The 21,679-nt window shown below is 45.6% G+C and overlaps 1 protein-coding gene across 1 annotated transcript in view; it reads right to left on the minus strand.

The window, feature by feature from the left end:
• Positions 1 to 12,554: 12,554 nt before the first annotated feature.
• Positions 12,555 to 21,679, minus strand: part of LOC311121649 (pleckstrin homology domain-containing family O member 1-like) — a 33,327-nt gene continuing 24,202 nt past the window's right edge. Inside the window, exons 5-6 of the mRNA XM_084196109.1 lie at positions 13,732 to 13,833; positions 12,555 to 13,456 (exon numbers count right to left, since the gene is read on the minus strand). Of these exons, the coding sequence (XP_084052235.1) occupies positions 12,644 to 13,456; positions 13,732 to 13,833 (915 nt within the window). The 3' untranslated portion in view covers positions 12,555 to 12,643. The remainder of the gene's footprint in view (positions 13,457 to 13,731; positions 13,834 to 21,679) is intronic.

Here is a 21,679-nt window from a genome sequence, read left to right on the forward strand (position 1 = left end):
CAAATCACAGCACTCGGGCTGCTCCATGCCTTATATGGACATTCAGCTTTTAGGGGGAAGGTTTTTCCCCATGAGCCGATGCAGCTATGCTGGGCTTTTTGTCTGCCTGTCTACCTTCCATATGCACACAGGGCTAAGCATGGGTTAACTTATGTATAAATTATTAATGGATGTCAATGGGGGATTTGTGATTTTTCTCTTCTTGAAAAATCGTTCTCCGTTTCCACGCACAGAAGCAAGCCAGTGCCTACTTACAGAGGGTCACTCACTGGAGCTTCGGCTGTCTTTTAAGACTCTGACAGACTGCTGACACAGCAAAGAAGGGAATCTCCCTAAAGGAGGGTATCAGCAGATCACATCCCTGGAATCTGTCTTTACTGTGCACCGATAAGTACAATTAAACACACACGCACACACGCACGCACACAAGCATGCACACACACACACAAACATTCAAACACAACACTGCCTGTGTCCTCATGCACAGCCCACTGCTCCTACCTCCCTGAATCCCCCAGAGAGCCCAGAGACTGTGTCCCATCCCCAGAGAGCCCAGAGACTGTGTCCCATCCCCAGAGAGCCCAGAGACTGTGTCCCATCCACAGAGAGCCCAGAGACTGTGTCCCATCCCTAGAGAGCCCAGAGACTGTGTCCCATCCCTAGAGAGCCCAGAGACTGTGTCCCATCCCTAGAGAGCCCAGAGACTGTGTCCCATCCCAGAGAGCCCAGAGACTGTCCCACTCCCAGAGAGGAGCAGAGTCAGACAGACAAGCAGCTGGAGGGCGTCTCCTCTCCTCTCCTCTCCTCTCCTCTCCTCTCCTCTCCTCTCTCTCCTCTCTCTCCTCTCCTCTCCTCTCCTCTCCTCTCTTCTCTCTCTTCTCTTCTCTTCTCTTCTCTTCTCTTCTCTTCTCTTCTCTTCTCTTCTCTTCTCTTCTCTTCTCTTCTCTTCTCTTCTCTTCTCTTCTCTTCTCTTCTCTTCTCTTCTCTTCTCTTCTCTTCTCTTCTCTTCTCTTCTCTTCTCTTCTCTTCTCTTCTCTTCTCTTCTCTTGTCTTGTCTTGTCTTGTCTTGTCTTCTCCTCTCCTCCCCCTCCTCTCCTCCCCCTCATCTCCTCCCCTCCCCTCCCCTCCCCTCTCCTCTCCTCTCCCCTCCCCCCTCTCCTCTCCTCTCCTCTCCTCTCCTCTCCTCTCCTCTCCTCTCCTCTCCTCTCCTCTCCTCTCCTCTCCTCTCCTCTCCTCTCCTCTCCTCTCCTCTCCTCTCCTCTCCTCTCCTCTCCTCTCCTCTCCTCTCCTCTCCTCTCCTCCCTTCCTCTCCTTCCCTCCTCTCCTCCCCCCTCTCCTCTCCGCTCCCCTCCTCTCTTCTCCCCTCTTCTTCTCTCCTCTCCTCTCCCCCTGGACCTGGAGGCTCAGCCTAACACTATCTCTCTCCGTCTCAACCAAATCTCCATGGTGATCAAAGCTAAAATAAATCCCTCCTGAACACAACACAGCACATTCACAAAATAAATAATCTTCTGATGGGGTGAGGGAAGCTGCAAATAGTCCGAGGCTTCTGATGGGGTGAGGGAAGCTGCAAATAGTCCGAGGCTTCTGATGGGGTGAGGGAAGCTGCAAATAGTCCGAGGCTTCTGATGGGGTGAGGGAAGCTGCAAATAGTCCGAGGCTTCTGATGGGGTGAGGGAAGCTGCAAATAGTCCGAGGCTTCTGATGGGGTGAGGGAAGCTGCAAATAGTCCGAGGCTTCTGATGGGGTGAGGGAAGCTGCAAATAGTCCGAGGCTTCTGATGGGGTGAGGGAAGCTGCAAATAGTCCGAGGCTTCTGATGGGGTGAGGGAAGCTGCAAATAGTCCGAGGCTTCTGATGGGGTGAGGGAAGCTGCAAATAGTCCGAGGCTTCTGATGGGGTGAGGGAAGCTGCAAATAGTCCGAGGCTTCTGATGGGGTGAGGGAAGCTGCAAATAGTCCGAGGCTTCTGATGGGGTGAGGGAAGCTGCAAATAGTCCGAGGCTTCTGATGGGGTGAGGGAAGCTGCAAATAGTCCGAGGCAAAATCAGATGTAAGCAAAGTAAAATCAAATGAACTTGGATAGAGCTAGGCAAAACAACATGTAAAGAGAATGTAAAAACGAAATGATAGCCTACTTTAGCGCCCAATGATCTCATGACTTGGGGCTCTATTCAATCTGTAAGGCTGAAGCGTTACAAATTCCGCGATATAAATTTAAAGGTAATTTCCGATTGAGCTGACATGCAGTCTACGCTAAAGCGAGAACATTGCCTTTAAATTTGAATCACGCTGTAAAGCAGAAATTCCACAATGCGGATTGACTAGAGCCCCTGGTCTCTTTACATGATGCAGACCTGTATGAATCGCAAGCTCAAGAATATTGCCAAGTAACATATTGTCCTGCAATAAAGTTAGAGCCACAGCATTCTTTGCAGGTGTCATGGCGTATGAACCCTCACAAACTTTGTCAGTTGTAGTTTCCCAGAGATGTAGGCTCTGCCATGAAGCATCTCTTCACTTCTAAGGCAGAACACCTTGTTGTGGTCCTTCCAATTCTGGAAGGCAAGTATATGCAAATCAGAGGCAGAGCCAGAGAGCAGCAGCTTTGCATGGTTTCCACAACATGAGCTCTGTACCCAGAATGCTTTTTGGCAGGACATCTGTCTCACTCCCATCATGCAGTGCGATAAAATGAAAACGTCTTGAGCTGGACTGGACCACCAATGTGGAAACAGCATTAGAGTAGAATTTAATAGGAGAAATGTGCACCATATGCTGCAGTATACTTTGATGTGGTATAACTCAATATGGCTACATGGCAAGGAGAGATGTCTCTAGCAGAACATAGATGGAGTGGTATATTGTGTTTGGACACACTTAGCACCAGATAAAGAATGTTTTTTTTCTTTTTTTAAATATTATTAGTAAAAAAAAAAATAAAAAAAATTTTTTGGGGGGGGGATGGATCAGCTTAATATTGCAGATAGATTGTATCTTCTATCAATGTAATTGTCTGCATCACTTCCAATCCCCCATGTTTTTTATATATATACTCCCCTTTATTACTTTTCAACCCCGCCATCATTTCCCTACTTGGAGTAAATTAGTGAACAACAATGCCCAGGCCTCTACTTCCGGCCTATACTTACTATCTACACCTTATGGACAGAGTTAATTTTACAATAATTCTATTATATATATATATATATATATATATATATATATATATATATATATATTCTTTTTTTTTGTTGCTCCTGAACTTCTTCTACTCTCAACCTCTCCGATCATTTTCATGATGTCCATCCGGTTTGCTTCTATATGCCATATCTTTCGAACTGTGCTCTTTCCCAAAAGCTCCCAACATACAACCTATATACTTATTATGGACACAGTATGCTTACATTATTAGCTATCTTTGTTATTATTTGTTGTTATTTGTTATTAGTCCCATCCTTCAACTCTATTCAATACCTCCCATCTATCTCTTAACACCATCCATATAGGATTTCTATTTGCCATATATATTTCAACCGTACTGTGATGTTTTACAAAAGTTCTGAACCTTTCTATTCTCATTGCTTCTACAGATTGTGAATTAAAAATAAACATTTTTGCTAAAAGTATTATTATATTATTGATTGATTGACTATGACTTTTCAGATCACCCAGTAATGCTATCTGCAAGGTTAGCTCCAGGTAAATATTGCAATCCTTTAGCCATTCCTGGACCTGTGTCCAAAAACAAGCTACAAATGGACAGAACCAAAACAAATGATCTAATGATTCTGTCTCTTCACAGCAAAATCTGCAGAGCTGGGAAGATTGTATCCCCCATATAAATAACATTCTATTGGTAGCAAGAATTTATATAATAATTTAAATTGAAAGATTCTAATTTTTGAATCCGGTGTCGTTTTGCGTGTCAGTTCATAAACACTATGCCATGGGATCGGTACATCAAAGATCTCTTCCCAACTATTTTGCAATCTATATGGGACGGCTGTCAATCCTTTGGTCCTTAAGTGAAACTGATATACTTTTTTATTTATCACAGTTTTCCTTAACCAATTATGTTCTTTAATGCAAGGCCGACAGACAAGTTCCTTACTTTCTCCCCCTTCCACTTTCCTCTTCCACTTTTGCGGTAAGGCTGCAATTATTTGGTTGTAATTTTGGGTAGAGCAGACATTTCCATATGTTTTTGTTAGCTGCATGTGCGACATAACTCCACCAGTCCTATCGATGATATCATTTACAAAGATTATACCTTTTTTAAACATTCTGTCAAAAAATAAAGGTTTTTTGTCAATTAGTATATTTGAATTTAACCACAATATTTGTTGCATTATTTGTTCTGTCGTTTCTGGAGGATTAAATTGAAATTGCAACCAACTTTCTATGGCTTCTTTTAGAAATAGTGATATTTGGGATTATTTTACATTTATTATTTGGGCTATGTAATACTTTATTACATTATATAGCATGGATTGCGTAAATGTTTTGACAATCCTGACTATTCATGTTTGAGAAAACACATGAAAGACAGAGTTCTTGGAACATCAGTCACAAGGAGATCACAGGCCAGTCGGATACATTTTCTGATTTTTTTTCACCCCCAGAAACTGTAGTTTGAGTGAAATGATGGAACTGAGCCAAGAACGCTCGACTTAAGAACTTAGGCTGCTCTGAACAGAGCCGTGACACCGTCTGAGACAGAGAGACCAGACCGTGTGTGTTGCTGATAGAGCATGATCGGCTCCGGCTCTGTTATTTCTAGACACAGTCTGTGACTAACCGCACACAGCCGAGTGGAATCAGGAAGAGGCACCCGTGTTGTAGACATTCTTCATCTTCCTCTTTCTTGCTCATAGTTTGTATTCACTGAACCCTAATGTTAATTGGGGGTAACACCAGCCTGGTCTCATAGAATAGACGTAACATAGTAAATGTAAATTCGGAGCACTCAAATTAGTATGATATGTTACGTTTTGGTATGGTTACATAAGACAGAAGGTTACTTAAGGCAAAAACAAAAGGAGGGTGGTTGGTTATGGTGGATGGGTGGGCGTATAACGCAAACGTCTAGCAACCCAAAGGTTGCATATTCGAATCTCATCATGGACAACTTTAGCTAATTAACAACTTTGCAACTACTTACTACTTTTTAGCTACTTAGGTAACCCTTCCCCTAACCTTAACCCTTTAACTTAACTCCTACCTCTAACCTTAATTCTAACCTTAAAGGAGTTTTTACTCACCAATGTAACAACATAGTGTGGTCAAAGACTTAGTAACTTAGTTGTAGTCACGATCTGGTTACCTATACAAACATAGTTATGTCTTTGGGATATTACATATTTATAAACTTATTTCTGGATATCTTCTTGTCACGATCGTTGAGAGACGGGTCAGACCAAGGTGCAGCGTGAATAGCGTACATGTTTATTAACTCAATAAACATACAACAAAACAAGAAACAACGTAACGTGAAGTCCTCCGGCTAGACACAGACAAGCCTAAACGGAACAAGATCCCACAACTAAGGTAGGCAACCAGGCTACTTAAGTACGATCCCCAATCAGAGACAACGAGCGACAGCTGCCTCTGATTGGGAATCACACCCGGCCAAACATAGAAAGATCAACCTAGATCTGCAACATAGAAAGAGACTAACATAGATCTCAAATAGACATTCACACCCTGACTCAACAAACAAGAGTTCCATAGGTCAGGGCGTGACAGTACCCCCCCCCCCCCCCCCCCCAAAGGTGCGGACTCCGGCCGCACAAACCTGACCTAACAGGGGAGGGTCCGGGTGGGCTTTCAGCCTCGGAGGCGGATCCGGCTCCGGGCGTGACGACCTCGCCCTCTCTGCCTCCCCGTTGCGCCCCTGGTCTGGTCTGGACCTCGGCGCGATGCTTCCCCTCTCCTTCCTCCCACGATGTACCAAGCCCTGTCTGGACCCTGGTGTGGGAGACCCCGAACCTGGAGAGGGGCTGACTTCTGGGTCTGAAGTGGAGCCGCTGACCGGAGCTGAACTGGACCCCGGTGGAGCGGACTGCTCTGGCTCCGGAGTGGAACCGCTGACCGGAGCTGGACTAGAAACCGGTGGAGCGGACTACTCTGGCTCCGGAATGGATCCGCTGACCGGAGCTGGACTCGGCACCGGTGGAGCGGACTGCTCTGGCTCCGGAGTGGAGCCGCTGACCGGAGCTGGACTGGGCACTGGTGGGCGGACTGCTCTGGCTCCGGAGTGGAGCCGCTGACCGGAGCTGGACTGGGCACACGCAACACTGTCTGGTGCGAGGAGCAGGCACGGGCCGTGCCGGACTAGATACACGCACCACTTGTCTGGTGCGAGGAGCAGGCACGGGTCGTGCCGGACTGGAGACACGCACTACTGGTTTGGTGCGAGGAGCAGGTACGGGCCGTGCCGGACTGGAGACACGCACCACTGGTTTGATGCGAGGAGCAGGCACGGGCCGTAACGGACTGGAGACACGCACCACTGGTTTGGTGCGAGGAGCAGGCACGGGCCGTGCCGGACTGGAGACACGAACCACTGGTTTGGTGCAAGGAGCAGGCACGGGCCGTGCCGGACTGGATACACGCACCACTGGTTTGGTGCGGGGAGCAGGTACGGGCCGTGCCGGACTGGATACACGCACCACTGGTTTGGTGCAGGGAGCTGGCACAACCCGTCCTGGCCGGATGCCCACTTTCGCACTACACGTGCGGGGCACTGGCACAGGACACACTGGGATGTGAATGCGCACTGGCGACACAGTGCGTATCTCCGCATACCTAGGTTCCTCAATGAACACACGCTCCTTTTGTTGCCTGACCAACTCCTCTCTCCGTGCCTCCACTACTTCCTTCTCCCTTTGAGCATCCTGTAGTACCTCCCTCTGAACGGATAACTCCTGCTCTCTCTGAGCTAACAGCCCCCGTAACGTGGTGGCCTCCTCTCTCAGACTGCTCCAGTCCTTCTCTCTCTCTCGCCAATTCTCCTCCAGTGAGGACTCCTCCGGGAGCCCCCACGAGTTAGGGAACAGAACCTCCTCCGTGTAAAACTGTTCCCATTCCTGTTCCCATGGTCGTAGGGACTCCAACTGGAACCCCACCGGGTGCAGTGGTCGGGGCTCTTCTCTCTCGATTCTCGACCACCCCTTTAGCCCCCCCAAAACATTTTCTTGGGGCTGCCTCTCGGGCTTCCTCCTCGGCTGGCGCCGTCGGTGTCGCCGTTGCTCCTCTCCTACCCGGGCTTCCTCTGTCCGTTCCCAAGGACAGCGATCCATCCCAGCCTGGATCTCCTCCCATGTCCAAGATCCCTTACCATCCAGGATCTCCTCCTATGTCCAGGATGTCTGCTCCTGGCCATGCTACTTGGTCCTCGTTCGGTGGGATCTTCTGTCACGATCGTTGAGAGACGGGTCAGACCAAGGTGCAGCGTGAAAAGCGTACATGTTTATTTACTCAATAAACATACAACAAAACAAGAAACAACGTAACGTGAAGTCCTCCGGCTAGACACAGACAAGCCTAAACGGAACAAGATCCCACAACTAAGGTAGGCAACCAGGCTACTTAAGTATGATCCCCAATCAGAGACAACGAGCGACAGCTGCCTCTGATTGGGAATCACACCCGGCCAAACATAGAAATATCAACCTAGATCTGCAACATAAAAAGAGACTAACATAGATCTCAAATAGATATTCACACCCTGACTCAACAAACAAGAGTTCCATAGGTCAGGGCGTGACAGTACCCCCCCCCCCCCCCCCCAAAGGTGCGGACTCCGGCCGCACAAACCTGACCTAACAGGGGAGGGTCCGGGTGGGCTTTCAGCCTTGGAGGCGGATCCGGCTCCGGGCGTGACGACCTCTCCCTCTCTGCCTCCCCGTTGCGGCCCTGGTCTGGTCTGGACCTCGGCGCGATGCTTCCCCTCTCCTTTCTCCCACGATGTACCAAGCCCTGTCTGCACCCTGGTGTGGGAGACCCCGAACCTGGAGAGGGGCTGACTTCTGGGTCTGAAGTGGAGCCGCTGACCGGAGCTGAACTGGAGGTGTAACTTTGCATTGGGACTTTTGATGCAAATCCATATGTTACATGTGGTTACGTTTATGCTACCTACCCTTTAACCCTAACCCTAACCCCAAGCCTAGCTAACGTTAGTCACCTAGCTAACGTTAGCATTAGCCACATAGCCACCTAGCTAACGTTAGCCACAATACATTTGAATTTGTAACATATCATATGAAATTGATGATGGATATCCACAAATTAATACATACCATACGAAATGTAACATATCATACTAAATGGAGGGAGACAGATTTACATGTACTATGTTCCATCTACGCCTGAGTCCAGGTTGGTAACACATGTGTGCTAAACAAATACCTCAAGGATGCTTGAGGTGACCATGAGATGTTTCTCTTCCTCAATGTGTAAGTCAACGCGGAGCGTCACTCATCAAATCATATACACCCATTAGACACGTGGTGACAGGAAGCTTCTTCCTGTCTGCTACGCTGTTGGATAAAGTGTTGACATCTGGAGTCTGACTGCAGTTAGTCACGGAGCAGAGCAGCGTCATTCCTAATTAGAGGAGGCAGAGGGACCTCTCTCGTGTTTAATGAGCAGGGCTTGGCATGAAGGAGGCCACAGGCGCCTGCTGCCCTCTCAGAGGAGATTCTGCCCCCCGGAGTGTCAGGATCTCCACAGGCCGAGAGAGAGAGAGACAGCAAGAGAGAGAGAGAAAGCAAGGGAGAGAGCGAGAGAGAGAACAAAACAGAGAGAAAGAGAACAAGAGACATAGCGAGAGACAGAGAGAGAGAGAGACAGAGCGAGAGAAAGACAGTGTAATATGTATACGTATTTAAGTGTGCATTGGGCAGAGAATGTATTGCATGTATTCCATTCATACAGTAGCCTTCTCTCGGCTGTGTTCTGGCTTCTTAATTTCTGGGGTGTATTTTTGTGTCTTGCAGTCTCATTGAAAATCACTGTCAGTATCTGTTCCTCTTCCCGCCTCAATGGTGCTGTGAACATTGGTGCCACATCTCACCCAGTTTTAAAGAGGTGCCACCATAACACAGTCCGTCATGCTGTAGGCCCAGCTCTCTGTCTGTGCCGGTGTGTGTGTGGGTGTGTGTCTGTGCGTGTGTGCATGTACATATCTACAGACTGGGAGAGAGAGTGTGAGTGAGTGTCGTTTTAAATGCTCTAGGCGGCGGTCTTGAACTGATTTGGTTAAAAATAAAGAAAGTAATCCTCCATTTCTTTTGTTTAGCACAATTTATTAAAATGGAACCCTGAGCGAGCAGGATTTAAATCTCTGAGTCTGTGTACAATTCCTTCTCCATTTCCATCAAGTAATCCACCTAGCTCATACTCTGCTATTGTATTCCTATGGTACAATCTTCATCTCATCCATAATGTACAAGAATTAGGATTTTGTAAATGGCTGGGGGACAATCATTGTAGTTGCTGAGTAACTTTCCTATAATCCTCTTGGTATTTAAGGCTGCGGTAGCTACTGTTTGGTGCCAGACCCACATTTGGTGAACAAAATTGGAAGGGAAACTGAAAATATGACAACATAAACATATCATACATAAAAAGAAGGAAGACATTTCACCTTACAGAATTAACTCATGATTGAATGTTATGCGTTTTTGTGTGACCATGTGTGGCCAATATTGGCTGGATTTCACAACTTGTGACCACACCTCCTGTATCCTGGTCCTGTATGGATCAGTTGGTAGAGCATGGTGCTTGCACCGCCATGGTTGTGGGTTCGATTCCAGGGGCCACCCATACGTAAAATGGATGCATGCATGACTGTAAATCGCTTTCGATAAGAGTGTCTGCATATATTAATATTATATCCCAGAATGCATTGCCAGATGTAGAAGACGTTAAGTTGATTTGGTGTTTGATGGATTGTTTAGGTTGGAGTCGGTGTGACCAACCATTTCACACATGTGAAAAGGTTGTCAGAACAAGTAGGCTGACGTTTACATTGTCAACTAGAAAATATGAAACATTCTTATTTACATTATCAATGTATTTCAATGGGAATAGTTGTATTACCTTGTACAGCCATATTATCTTTGGCATAGCTTGAAGATGGTATTATTGCTGCCATAAATACAATGCTTGGATCAATCACTTCCTACCTCAGCATTTCCTATGAAAACCACCCCTATATTCCAGTAGGGCATTCTTCTCAAAGGACATACAAAATCATTTTATTACAATTCTCGGCTAGGTTTTGACTTAAAAAAGCACACATTCAATGTAGAACAATGGTTGTCTGAATTAGGCTGATTGTTATAATTGCACAAGTGGTTGTGTCTCAAGTACTTTGAAAGTCCAGAAGTGATGAACTTCAGTGCAAAGCAAAGCCACTTCCGTTTCCATCATAATGCAACGCAATAAGCAAATACAGCAACATCCTTTGAGATGATTAAAACTGCTCCAAGAATGTACAGTGCATCGGGGGTCATATCAATCTTTTCAGGATTGCACAAACATTAGGTTTTGTGTTCAGCCTCACACAAGATAGTACTTCATCCCAGATAAAACTAAATGACACCAACAATAATAATATTTTTTATGGCCTATTCAGTTAAATGTTTCCTGGGGAAAGCTTTGTTTTCTGTTGTCTTCTTTCTAACATCTTTCTCACCTCACCCTCTTTTATGTCCATTCATAAAATCCAACTTCAATGATTTTTGCCTTCTGTTATTGGGTTGTGGTTGAACAAACAGAATAAAACTACAATATGCATAGTTTCAAGTTGAGCATTCTAAGAGCGTGAAAGTTCTAGAATGCCCTGCCTATTTTGTTCTCTAAAGCCTGCCTTAAATCATCCTACAAAAGCATTTTAAACAAATAAAAAACACAAACAATGATAATAACATAATCATAACACTGTTTTTTTTGTCTGTTTGACAGTCCAGAGCGAACCATTTCCACAGTACTGTGCAAACACATAACATACGTTAGTTAGCTACTGACTATAAAACAAGGCGGGGTGCTCTGGCGAGGCGCACTGTTCATTGGCTTCTCTCTCTCTCTCTCTCTCTCGCTCTCTCTCTCTCTCTCTCTCTCTCTCTCGCTCTCGCTCTCTCGCTCTCTCGCTCTCTCTCTCTCTCTCTTCTCTGACATAAACCCTATAAGACCTTAAGTAGGACATGGAGGTCAGAGGTCAAGCATTAGCATCACTGTTAGCTAGCCGGAGGGATGTATTCATCAACAGCATTGTTTACACACATTGTACCTTTGAAAAGCTCAGATTTTCAAACAGTAGCGAGCCGAGTGACTGTCTTAGGTATCAAGGTGTTGGAACTGTGCAGTCTGTATGTTTCTAGACACAGTAGCTTGTCGTAACAAATATGTAGAACAGAGTGAAAAGCCATATTAGACACATCTGTTCTCTCCAGTTTCTACCCGCCAGTTTCATCCTCTTGTTTTACAGCCTTCCTTTATAGTGCAATTCTGTTATTATTACTATTTTAGCAAATCACTTACAAGTGGTTCCTCTCCTCAGTACTGCATCTGACCTCTATGTCACGTCTCCCACTCATACCATACACACACACAGACGCCATCCCAGCTCCATGGCTCTACAGTAGCATGATAATCACCACTCATACCAGACACACACAGACACCATCCCGGCTCCATGGCTCTACAGTAGCAGGCGAAACAATGGCTGCAGTGGCAACTGGCTGAAGACAACTGGCTGTAGGCCTACAGGAAAGGAACAGCCCTGTCCTAGAATGTACCATCTAGTAACAACACAACCTAGACAGACGTCATCCATTTTGACCGTGTCATATGGCTCATGGAACAGACAGAAACACCCTATGGAACGCCAGTGCGTTCTGACTCTGTGAACTGGTTCCCCGACCTCCCCTTGTCCCTGTGAATCATAATGGTCCAGCAGAGATGAGGATGCCGCTGAGCTCCATTCCCAGGGCAGCAGCAGAGGGAGGGAGGGAGGGTGGTGTACTGTACTGTGTACAGTGGACTGCTGTTGGTTTTTGAGCGGTGCTCGTTGGGAATCTGGCTCAGACCAACCTTCCAGTGTGTTGTGTAACAGAAAAAGGAAAACATTCACATTCCCAACATGCAGGGCCAGTCTGGACACCATGTTTCCCTTCCTCTAATCTGAGTTTTCCTCAACCACTGTGTGTCTATCCCTGGAGAGGAGAGCCCTTCTGATTCCCCGGCCAAACCCTACATGTGGAACATCCCCTCTTTGACAACCAATGCAGAGGAAAACATCGAGAGAAAAACCTGACACTGCAGTATCACAAGGTCTTTCAGCAGCCGGTCAGTACAGAGAGACAGGATCTCTACTGGACTCCCTGGCCAACATGTACCTCAGACCCTAGATTGCCCCCCACACCCTTCATCAAGCAGACATGTAAGGGCACAATGGTTAACCACAGGGGACGTCGTTGGGCAACTGAATGTCCTCACTTTGTCACAGCATCAATAAAGTGAAAGGACACAGAAGGGGAGAAACAGACATATTTTACAATATTGTGGCTTTGCATGTTTAGTAGTTTTCTTTTGCTGAGGGATTCATAGTCAAGTCTGTGTTGAGTTCTCTGACGGTCACATCATGCTCTTCCTGTAGTCAGTCTGCTTGCCACTGTTGGAGGGCGTGAGGGGTGATAGGGAGGTGGGGGTGGTGGGCAGAGAGTCCAGCTGACGATAGAGCGCCCTCAGCTCCTTCACCTCCTCTAGAACCTCCTTGGCCTGACCCCATGTGGACGCTGCCTCCTTCAGCAGCCTCTCAGCCTCCGCCCGGGCCATGTCTGAGGAACTCCTGGAGCCCTTGGAACCTGGCGAGTCCTTCCCTTTCCCCTTCGCCCCCTGCACCTCCTCCCCCTTCGCCCCCTGCACCTCCTCCCCCTTCGCCCCCTGCACCTCCGTCAGCAGCTCCTGAGTTCTCTCCAGCTTCTGAGCGATGAGGTCCTGCAGCTGGCTGATGGGCGGCAGGTTGCCCAGGGGGGCGGAGGTCGCAGAGCGGGGGAGGGATGTCCTGGGTTTGGTGGCCCGTGTCTCGGAGTGCGAGAGGATCTCGTCCATGGAGGCGCAGCGGCTTTTCTCGGCCGATGTGAGCCTCTTGCCCGGCTGAGGGGTGCAGGATTTCTCCATCGGGCTCTGAAGTTGCTGTTTATCGTCCCAGGCTACCGCGGTATCGCGCGGCAGACTCTGGGACTTCCCAGTGACCTCTGCGGGAGTCGCTAGGCAGATGCTACTGATGGCACCCTCTGTTTTGGACCTGAGGCAATCGAGCTGGGTGGATTTGTCCAGGTTGACCCGGAAGCTCTTGTCACAGGTGTCCTGGCCGTCTGTGCTGGGGCTGGCCTCCTCCTGGATCAGGTCAAGGGTCAACATGCCGTCAGAGGTAGAAGTGGAGGTCTGGATACGGAGCAGGGAGAAACAGTCTGTTAGTGATATCAGACACAGTGAGAAAGACTGAGATCAGGGTAAGGCCCATTGTGATTTAGTTAAGGTAGGAAATGAATCGGATTAAACTAATCAAAAATCCCTGTTGAAAGTAGTTTGATCATTACCATGTCCAACTGACTCATTGAATTAAAGCTCAATTGACCGAGTTGGAATTGTCTCCAACCAGCCGTTGTGGTAATAAGGAGACATAAGACAAGACAGGCCAGGAGAAGCAGGATACCTACCACAGCCATGATGTGTCCTCGTGTAGGCAGGCGCCGTGTGTGAGGGATCTTAGCCCGGTCCCGTGTGAGATGGGACAGAAGGTTTTCATCCTCAACCATGACCTGAAAGAAAGAAAGAAAGAAAGAAAGAAAGAAAGAAAGAAAGAAAGAAAGAAAGAAAGAAAGAAAGAAAGAAAGAAAGAAAGAAAGAAAGAAAGAAGAGAGAAAGAAAGAGAACAAGAGAGAGAGAGAGAGAGAGAGAGAGAGAGAGAGAGAGAGAGAGATAATGAAACAGTCACGTGGAGTGAGGGGATTGACATGCTTTCACATTAGCCTGAGGGCTGTGTTTGTGTTGGAGTGGGTTGGGTAGTTTATTGATCATTATTATCGGCCTAATCATTGATTGATTATCTACAGGCATGTGATTCACTGGGCGAAATGGGCCACAACATATTGCATAAGGCCTTGGGAAACAGGCCGCTAACCTATAGCTAACCTATAGCTAACCTATAGCCACACTGACGACCAACACCTCTACACTGTCATCTAGTGATAACACCGTCTCCACTGATGAAGCAAGTTCAGCTGGAGTGTCGTTTATTCACTGGCTAGTAGGACTAAGCAACATGTAATCTTTTATCCGCTGGGATTTTATGTCTAATATCAAAGTCATATTGTCAATTGCATCTGAAAGCTTTTAACCATTTACATTATCAGGTGGAAGGAGAAAATATGGAGCAGACCAGAATATGTGCCCTGTGACTACACCCAGTCACCCACCCTAAGAGCCTTGTGTCCTCAATACAGAGTCATGGGGTTGAGTATTGAATTTAGGTCTTTATGTGACAACATGTGGCTTATCTGTATTTTAGGAAATGGAGGTTAGGTGTTTTAGAGGGGCGGTTAGGGGTTTTAGAGGGGAGGTTAGGGGTTTTAGAGGGGAGGTTAGGGGTTTTAGAGGGGAGGTTAGGGGTTTTAGAGGGGCGGTTAGGGGTTTTAGAGGGGCGGTTGGGGGTTTTAGAGGGGAGGTTAGGGGTTTTAGAGGGGCGGTTGGGGGTTTTAGAGGGGAGGTTAGGGGTTTTAGAGGGGTGGTTAGGGGTTTTAGAGGGGTGGTTAGGGGTTTTGGGTGCAGGCAAAGTAGAGTCATTCCATTACAGCAAAGTACCACTCATTCCTCAAGCTTTAAAGGATTTCATTTGTTTGCCAACATGATCCATTATCCATCTCCGGTGTTGGACATAACACAGAGTGGGTTTAAATGGTGATTATATGATGCATGCAGCTGTTATGTTCTGCCAAACATACTACAGTGTTATTTTGTTAGCTTGTCGCTCCACAATCATGGAAAGTATGCAGTTACAGCTATGACCTGCCTTATTGCTTTCTGACATGACAACCAATGACAAAGCCCATACTCATCCAGATGTCTTGTTCATCTTCCTTTGACAAAAACCTCGGATCAGCAATTGTCCCAAATCCAATTGTCAACATGTATCTAGTGCATCTATTGTAGGACAATATTCTAAAGTCAATCTAGCATTTCTATGTGGTACAGCCGACCAGGAGGAATCCACAGATTGAATAGAATTTTGGAGGATAAAAAATTAAATTGCTTCCAATCATGTGACTGTCTTGTCAGGGTAATGCGTTCAGTATAAGGGTGTATTTAAGGGCACTAGGTTAGCTAATATACACATACATTATTTGTACACAACACTTTCAAACAATGCTAAATTGTGATTCAATGCGGTTTTATCAACATAGATCTACAGTATGTGTGTACCATCATGTAGGACTCCACCTGCGATAACCCTACAGTTGAGAGCAATGAAACCCCATCCTGATGGAAGAGTGAGTCCCGTCTCTGATGTCATCAGGCTATTGAGCAGCAGAGACACTGGAGCCCTGGAGGTAACTGATACCTCTCACAGTGCTGGTGCTGTTGTTCTGAGCCCATCCACACGCCTGACCATTTGTCCTCTAAAATGTTAGTTTTTTATGTGAAAGTCGCTCAATTCTATATTCATTCTGTTTCTTTAACAGTGATGTCATGGATTTGGATAGTCAGAGTGAGAGTGTTTCTGCTTCTCCTATTTATAGCTGTGTGATAGGGACCTGTAAAGTTTGGGCCATCTATAGCTGTGTGATAGGGACCTGTAAAGTTTGGGCCATACAGTGGGGAAAAAAAGTATTTAGTCAGCCACCAATTGTGCAAGTTCTCCCACTTAAAAAGATGAGAGAGGCCTGTAATTTTCATCATAGGTACACGTCAACTATGACAGACAAAATGAGAAAATGTTTTCCAGTAAATCACATTGTAGGATTTTTAATGAATTTATTTGCAAATTATGGTGGAAAATAAGTATTTGGTCACCTACAAACAAGCAAGATTTCTGGCTCTCACAGACCTGTAACTTCTTCTTTAAGAGGCTCCTCTGTCCTATACTCGTTACCTGTATTAATGGCACCTGTTTGAACTTGTTATCAGTATAAAAGACACCTGTCCACAACCTCAAACAGTCACACTCCAAACTCCACTATGGCCAAGACCAAAGAGCTGTCAAAGGACACCAGAAACAAAATTGTAGACCTGCACCAGGCTGGGAAGACTGAATCTGCAATAGGTAAGCAGCTTGGTTTGAAGAAATCAACTGTGGGAGCAATTATTAGGAAATGGAAGACATACAAGACCACTGATAATCTCCCTCGATCTGGGGCTCCACGCAACATCTCACTCCGTGGGGTCAAAATGATCACAAGAACGGTGAGCAAAAATCCCAGAACCACACGGGGGGACCTAGTGAATGACCTGCAGAGAGCTGGGACCAAAGTAACAAAGCCTACCATCAGTAACACACTACGCCGCCAGGGACTCAAATCCTGCAGTGCCAGACGTGTCCAGGCCTGTCTGAAGTTTGCTAGAGTGCATTTGGATGATCCAGAAGAGGATTGGGAGAATGTCATATGGTCAGATGAAACCAAAATAGAACTTTTTGGTAAAAACTCAACTCGTCGTGTTTGGAGGACAAAGAATGCTGAGTTGCATCCAAAGAACACCATACCTACTATGTAGCATGGGGGTGGAAACATCATGCTTTGGGGCTGTTTTTCTGCAAAGGGACCAGGACGACTGATCCGTGTAAAGGAAAGAATGAAAGGGGCCATGTATCGTGAGATTTTGAGTGAAAACCTCCTTCCATCAGCAAGGGCATTGAAGATGAAACGTGGCTGGGTCTTTCAGCATGACAATGATCCCAAACACACCGCCCGGGCAACGAAGGAGTGGCTTTGTAAGAAGCATTTCAAGGTCCTGGAGTGGCCTAGCCAGTCTCCAGATCTCAACCCCATAGAAAATCTTTGGAGGGAGTTGAAAGTCCGTGTTGCCCAGCGACAGCCCCAAAACATCACTGCTCTAGAGGAGATCTGCATGGAGGAATGGGCCAATGTGATTTTCTGGATTTTTATTCCTCATTTTGTCTGTCATAGTTGACGTGTACCTATGATGAAAATTACAGGCCTCTCTCATCTTTTTAAGTGGGAGAACTTGCACAATTGGTGGCTGACTAAATACTTTCCCCCCCCACTATAGCTGTGTGATAGGGACCTGTAAAGTGTGGGCCATCTATAGCTTTGCGATAGGAACCTGTAAAGTTTGGGCCATCTATAGCTGTGTGATAGGGACCTGTAAAGTCTGGGCACTCTATAGCTGTGTTACAGGGACCTGTAAAGTTTGGGCCATCTATAGCTGTGTGATAGGGACCTGTAAAGTCTGGGCCATCTATAGCTTTGTGATAGGGACCTGTAAAGTTTGGGCCATCTATAGCTTTGTGATAGAGACCTGTAAAGATTGGGCCATAGCTGTTTGATAGGGACCTGTAAAGTTTGGGCAATCTATAGCTGTGTGATAGGGACCTGTAAAGTTTGGGCCATCTAAAGCTGTGTGATATTATAAAGCTACAGAGAGAGGAATAGGGGAAAGAGATTATAAAGCTACAGAGAGAGGAAGAGGGAAGATATATTATAAAGCTACAGAGAGAGGAAGAGGGGAAATAGATTATAAAGCCACAGAGAGAGGAAGAGGGGAAAGAGATTATAAAGCTACAGAGAGAGGAAGAGGGGGAAGAGATTATAAAGCCACACAGAGAAGAAGAGGGGAAAGATATTATAAAGCTACAGAGAGAGGAAGAGGGGGAAGAGATTATAAAGCTACAGAGAGAGGAAGAGGGGAAATATATTATAAAGCTACAGAGAGAGGAAGAGGGGAAAGAGATTATAAAGCTACAGAGAGAGGAAGAGGGGAAAGAGATTATAAAGCCACACAGAGAAGAAGAGGGGAAAAATATTATAAAGGCCATCTATAGCTGTGTGATAGGGACCTGTAAAGTTTGGGCCATCTATAGCTGTGTGATAGGGACCTGTAAAGTCTGGGCCATCTATAGCTTTGTGATAGGGACCTGTAAAGTTTGGGCCATCTATAGCTTTGTGATAGAGACCTGTAAAGATTGGGCCATAGCTGTTTGATAGGGACCTGTAAAGTTTGGGCAATCTATAGCTGTGTGATAGGGACCTGTAAAGTTTGGGCCATCTAAAGCTGTGTGATATTATAAAGCTACAGAGAGAGGAATAGGGGAAAGAGATTATAAAGCTACAGAGAGAGGAAGAGGGGAAATATATTATAAAGCTACAGAGAGAGGAAGAGGGGAAATAGATTATAAAGCCACAGAGAGAGGAAGAGGGGAAAGAGATTATAAAGCTACAGAGAGAGGAAGAGGGGGAAGAGATTATAAAGCCACACAGAGAAGAAGAGGGGAAAGATATTATAAAGCTACAGAGAGAGGAAGAGGGGGAAGAGATTATAAAGCTACAGAGAGAGGAAGAGGGGAAATATATTATAAAGCTACAGAGAGAGGAAGAGGGGAAAGAGATTATAAAGCTACAGAGAGAGGAAGAGGGGAAAGAGATTATAAAGCCACACAGAGAAGAAGAGGGGAAAGATATTATAAAGGCCATCTATAGCTGTGTGATAGGGACCTGTAAAGTTTGGGCCATCTATAGCTGTGTGATAGGGACCTGTAAAGTCTGGGCCATCTATAGCTTTGTGATAGGGACCTGTAAAGTTTGGGCCATCTATAGCTTTGTGATAGAGACCTGTAAAGATTGGGCCATAGCTGTTTGATAGGGACCTGTAAAGTTTGGGCAATCTATAGCTGTGTGATAGGGACCTGTAAAGTTTGGGCCATCTAAAGCTGTGTGATATTATAAAGCTACAGAGAGAGGAATAGGGGAAAGATATTATAAAGCTACAGAGAGAGGAATAGGGGAAAGAGATTATAAAGCTACAGAGAGAGGAAGAGGGGAAATATATTATAAAGCTACAGAGAGAGGAAGAGGGGAAAGAGATTATAAAGCTACAGAGAGAGGAAGAGGGGGAAGAGATTATAAAGCCACACAGAGAAGAAGAGGGGAAAGATATTATAAAGCTACAGAGAGAGGAAGAGGGGGAAGAGATTATAAAGCTACAGAGAGATGAAGAGGGGGAAAATATTATAAAGCTACAGAGAGAGGAAGAGGGGAAAGAGATTATAAAGCCACAGAGAGAGGAAGAGGGGAAAGAGATTATAAAGCTACAGAGAGAGGAAGAGGGGAAAGATATTATAAAGCCACACAGAGAAGAAGAGGGGAAAGATATTATAAAGGCCATCTATAGCTGTGTGATAGGGACCTGTAAAGTTTGGGCCATCTATAGCTGTGTGATAGGGACCTGTAATGTTTGGGCCATCTATAGCTGTGTGATAGGGACCTGTAAAGTTTGGGCCATCTATAGCTGTGTGATAGGGACCTGTAATGTTTGGGCCATCTATAGCTGTGTGATAGGGACCTGTAAAGTTTGGGCCATCTATAGCTGTGTGATATTATAAAGCTACAGAGAGAGGAAGAGGGGAAATAGATTATAACGCTGCAGAGAGAGGAAGAGGGGAAAGAGATTATAAAGCTACAGCGAGAGGAAGAGGGGAAATAGATTATAAAGCTACAGAGAGAGGAAGAGGGGAAATAGATAATAAAGCCACACAGAGAAGAAGAGGGGAAAGATATTATAAAGGCCATCTATAGCTGTGTGATAGGGACCTGTAAAGTTTGGGCCATCTATAGCTGTGTGATAGGGACCTGTAATGTTTGGGCCATCTATAGCTTTGTGATAGGGACCTGTAAAGATTGGGCCATAGCTGTGTGATAGGGACCTGTAAAGTTTGGGCCATCTAAAGCTGTGTGATATTATAAAGCTACAGAGAGAGGAAGAGGGGAAAGATATTATAAAGCTACATAGAGAGGAAGAGGGGAAATAGATTATAAAGCTACAGAGAGAGGAAGAGGGGGAAGAGATTATAAAGCTACAGAGAGAGGAAGAGGGGAAATATATTATAAAGCTACAAAGAGAGGAAGAGGGGAAAGAGATTACAAAGCTACAGAGAGAGGAAGAGGGGAAAGAGATTATAAAGCCACACAGAGAAGAAGAGGGGAAAGATATTATAAAGGCCATCTATAGCTGTGTGATAGGGACCTGTAAAGTTTGGGCCATCTATAGCTGTGTGATAGGGACCTGTAAAGTCTGGGCCATCTATAGCTTTGTGATAGGGACCTGTAAAGTTTGGGCCATCTATAGCTTTGTGATAGAGACCTGTAAAGATTGGGCCATAGCTGTTTGATAGGGACCTGTAAAGTTTGGGCAATCTATAGCTGTGTGATAGGGACCTGTAAAGTTTGGGCCATCTAAAGCTGTGTGATATTATAAAGCTACAGAGAGAGGAATAGGGGAAAGATATTATAAAGCTACAGAGAGAGGAATAGGGGAAAGAGATTATAAAGCTACAGAGAGAGGAAGAGGGGAAATATATTATAAAGCTACAGAGAGAGGAAGAGGGGGAAGAGATTATAAAGCCACACAGAGAAGAAGAGGGGAAAGATATTATAAAGCTACAGAGAGAGGAAGAGGGGGAAGAGATTATAAAGCTACAGAGAGATGAAGAGGGGAAAAATATTATAAAGCTACAGAGAGAGGAAGAGGGGAAAGAGATTATAAAGCCACAGAGAGAGGAAGAGGGGAAAGATATTATAAAGGCCATCTATAGCTGTGTGATAGGGACCTGTAAAGTTTGGGCCATCTATAGCTGTGTGATAGGGACCTGTAATGTTTGGGCCATCTATAGCTGTGTGATAGGGACCTGTAAAGTTTGGGCCATCTATAGCTGTGTGATAGGGACCTGTAATGTTTGGGCCATCTATAGCTGTGTGATAGGGACCTGTAAAGTTTGGGCCATCTATAGCTGTGTGATATTATAAAGCTACAGAGAGAGGAAGAGGGGAAATAGATTATAACGCTGCAGAGAGAGGAAGAGGGGAAAGAGATTATAAAGCTACAGCGAGAGGAAGAGGGGAAATAGATTATAAAGCTACAGAGAGAGGAAGAGGGGAAATAGATAATAAAGCCACACAGAGAAGAAGAGGGGAAAGATATTATAAAGGCCATCTATAGCTGTGTGATAGGGACCTGTAAAGTTTGGGCCATCTATAGCTGTGTGATAGGGACCTGTAATGTTTGGGCCATCTATAGCTTTGTGATAGGGACCTGTAAAGATTGGGCCATAGCTGTGTGATAGGGACCTGTAAAGTTTGGGCCATCTAAAGCTGTGTGATATTATAAAGCTACAGAGAGAGGAAGAGGGGAAAGATATTATAAAGCTACATAGAGAGGAAGAGGGGAAAGAGATTATAAAGCTACAGAGAGAGGAAGAGGGGGAAGAGATTATAAAGCCACACAGAGAAGAAGAGGGGAAAGATATTATAAAGGCCATCTATAGCTGTGTGATAGGGACCTGTAAAGTTTGGGCCATCTATAGCTGTGTGATAGGGACCTGTAAAGTTTGGGCCATCTATAGCTGTGTGATATTATAAAGCTACAGAGAGAGGAAGA

This window comes from Coregonus lavaretus (assembly GCF_964263955.1).
Source record: "Coregonus lavaretus genome assembly, contig: HAP1_SCAFFOLD_3731, whole genome shotgun sequence".
Taxonomy (NCBI): Eukaryota; Metazoa; Chordata; class Actinopteri; order Salmoniformes; family Salmonidae; genus Coregonus; species Coregonus lavaretus.